The following is a 2,182-nucleotide window of genomic DNA, read 5'->3' as shown; positions in this document are numbered from 1 at the left end:
TATATATATATATATATATATATATATATATATATATATATATATATATATATATATATATATATCACTTATCTAGACAGATCATACAACCCTGTCCTTATCGTATCGGAGTTTTGGTACCACACATTCGAATTGAGTACTTATTGATTTTTTTTACTATCTATATTGTGCTCTTCGTCATCGTTTTTCCTACATTTGCATATATGCATGTAGATATAATGTTTGATTCTGAATTCTCTCGTTGTCAGGTGCCTCCATTCTTGATGTATAAAGTCCGACACGAAGCCGGTGAGCCGTTAGTCGGAAACGCTCGTTTCGAAGGCTACGTCGTAGATCTAGCAGCCAAAATAGCAGATCAGTTCCCCATGGATTACATCATCAAAATTGTAGAAGACGGTCACTATGGAGCCCTTACCGTCAATGGTACTTGGAACGGTATGATGGGAGAACTCACGCGACACGTACGTACACATTTCAGTATGTCTTACTACTTTTGCATGCGTATATTTTTCTGTTGACATTTTATTACGTTTACATAACAATTGGAATAAAGCGTGTGGTTTCTTAAGGGATGTTTTGTTAACACGAGTAGGGAGTTCTTATGTACCGAAATATATCTAGATTTCAGTCTACAATCTATTGTCCTTATGCCATTCAGTATTATTGAATATTACTGATCATATTTGTATACTGTATAATGCAACTCGAAAATTATACAATTTCATATACATAAATGCCACTCTATATGACACTAACATTCAATGAAGTCATTTATTTCATTGTGTACGAGTTCACAATTTAATATGTGCGCTATCCAAGCGGATGTAACTAAACACCATTTGGTTTTTGTGTGTAGTATTTTCTTTAATATATAACAAAACATGGATTTTATCATCTAATAAAATTGAACCATCTCTCTATGATTTCCATACATGAAAATATTTGCTTTTAATATTACGATGCCTAACAATTAATTGAATAAAACCACTAAGAGCAATAAAAAAAATATTTTACTTTGGAATGCTGAAGAAACAAATATATTCGTCAGCGATGTGACTGTGATTATATTATTATTCATAAATTTAATGAAATTATAAAATCAAATTAAAATGTTCAGTCTAGTGAAATTAACTCCCCTTAGATTTCAGAAGTCAGTTTTCTTCATCCACTAGCATGTGTATAAATATCATCCAATCTACGTAATCAATTTGCTTTTTATGTTATTTCATTCTTACTTTATTGCAGGAAGTAGATTTAGTAATAGCCCCCTTAACTATCACATGCATGCGGGAAAGAGCAGCAGACTTTTCAAAACCCTTTATGAAAACCGGTATAAGCATTATGATAAAAAAACCCGATAAGCAGAAACCCAGTGTCTTCTCGTTCATGGACCCGTTATCTCAACAGGTTTGTATTGCGGACCATTTTCCATGTTTCTCTTTTATTTCCTCTATTCAGCTACACGTTTATCTTTTCTGTTACATTCGTTTCCGAGTATTCACAGCTAGTTTTCACGTTGTTTTTTCGTTAAAGTATCTTACCATTCCTCTAATAAAGGGACTCACGAAAATAAACCAAAATGTATTTAAATAGGCAATTTCGTAGCGACAGTTAAAATCCCTGTTCCTCATAGAAGTCTAAAACCAGCCAAAATAATATCGATATCAATGAAGTAGTATACGAAAATTTAAACAGTTTTCTTTCGCTGTGCGGTAAGAAGTTTGCTTGCAAATCACATGGTTCCGTGTTCAATCCCCCTATATATTGTATATATGAGCATAGTAAATAATGTACATAATGTGTCACTGGTTCTGGCTGTAGCTACAGCGAAATCTTTGTATCGCAGTTTCATCTGATTTCTCTTACCCTAAACAACTCTGAGTAGAGAATTACTTCGTTAATAGTTTCTAGCTAGATCTCTTTGAATGCCTATGACTTCAATTTCACTTTGTTATTATACATTTTTACTCTCCTGTTGAGTTTTCCGAATCTAGCAAAGTTTAACAGAGGGCTGGGATCTGAGATGTATTTCCGATTACCTCGGTCGCGAATCTCCAACAATGAACTAAAAAGTAAAAGCGGCACATTCACAGGCATCAAGTGTGTGTGTGTGTGTGTGTGTGTGTGTGTGAGTGTGTGTCAGTGTAGCGAGAGAGAGAGAGAGAGAGAGAGAGAGAGAGAG

The 2,182-nt window shown here is 34.1% G+C and overlaps 1 protein-coding gene across 4 annotated transcripts in view; it reads left to right on the top strand.

The window, feature by feature from the left end:
• Positions 1-2,182, top strand: part of LOC106876580 (glutamate receptor 2) — a 737,813-nt gene that overhangs the window by 322,125 nt on the left and 413,506 nt on the right. For all 4 annotated transcript variants that reach the window (XR_001410261.2, XM_014925186.2, XM_014925185.2 and 1 more), the window contains exons 10-11: positions 249-461; positions 1,246-1,407. Coding sequence is in view for 3 of the 4 variants with exons in the window: in XM_014925186.2 (XP_014780672.1) it covers positions 249-461; positions 1,246-1,407 (375 nt within the window). In the remaining variant the exon portion in view is untranslated. The remainder of the gene's footprint in view (positions 1-248; positions 462-1,245; positions 1,408-2,182) is intronic.

The sequence above is a fragment of the Octopus bimaculoides genome, chromosome 1 (genome assembly GCF_001194135.2).
Source record: "Octopus bimaculoides isolate UCB-OBI-ISO-001 chromosome 1, ASM119413v2, whole genome shotgun sequence".
NCBI classification, from domain to species: domain Eukaryota; kingdom Metazoa; phylum Mollusca; class Cephalopoda; order Octopoda; family Octopodidae; genus Octopus; species Octopus bimaculoides.
The sequence above is the reverse complement of the archived record's forward strand: the minus strand, read 5'-3'. Positions and strand labels throughout refer to the sequence as shown.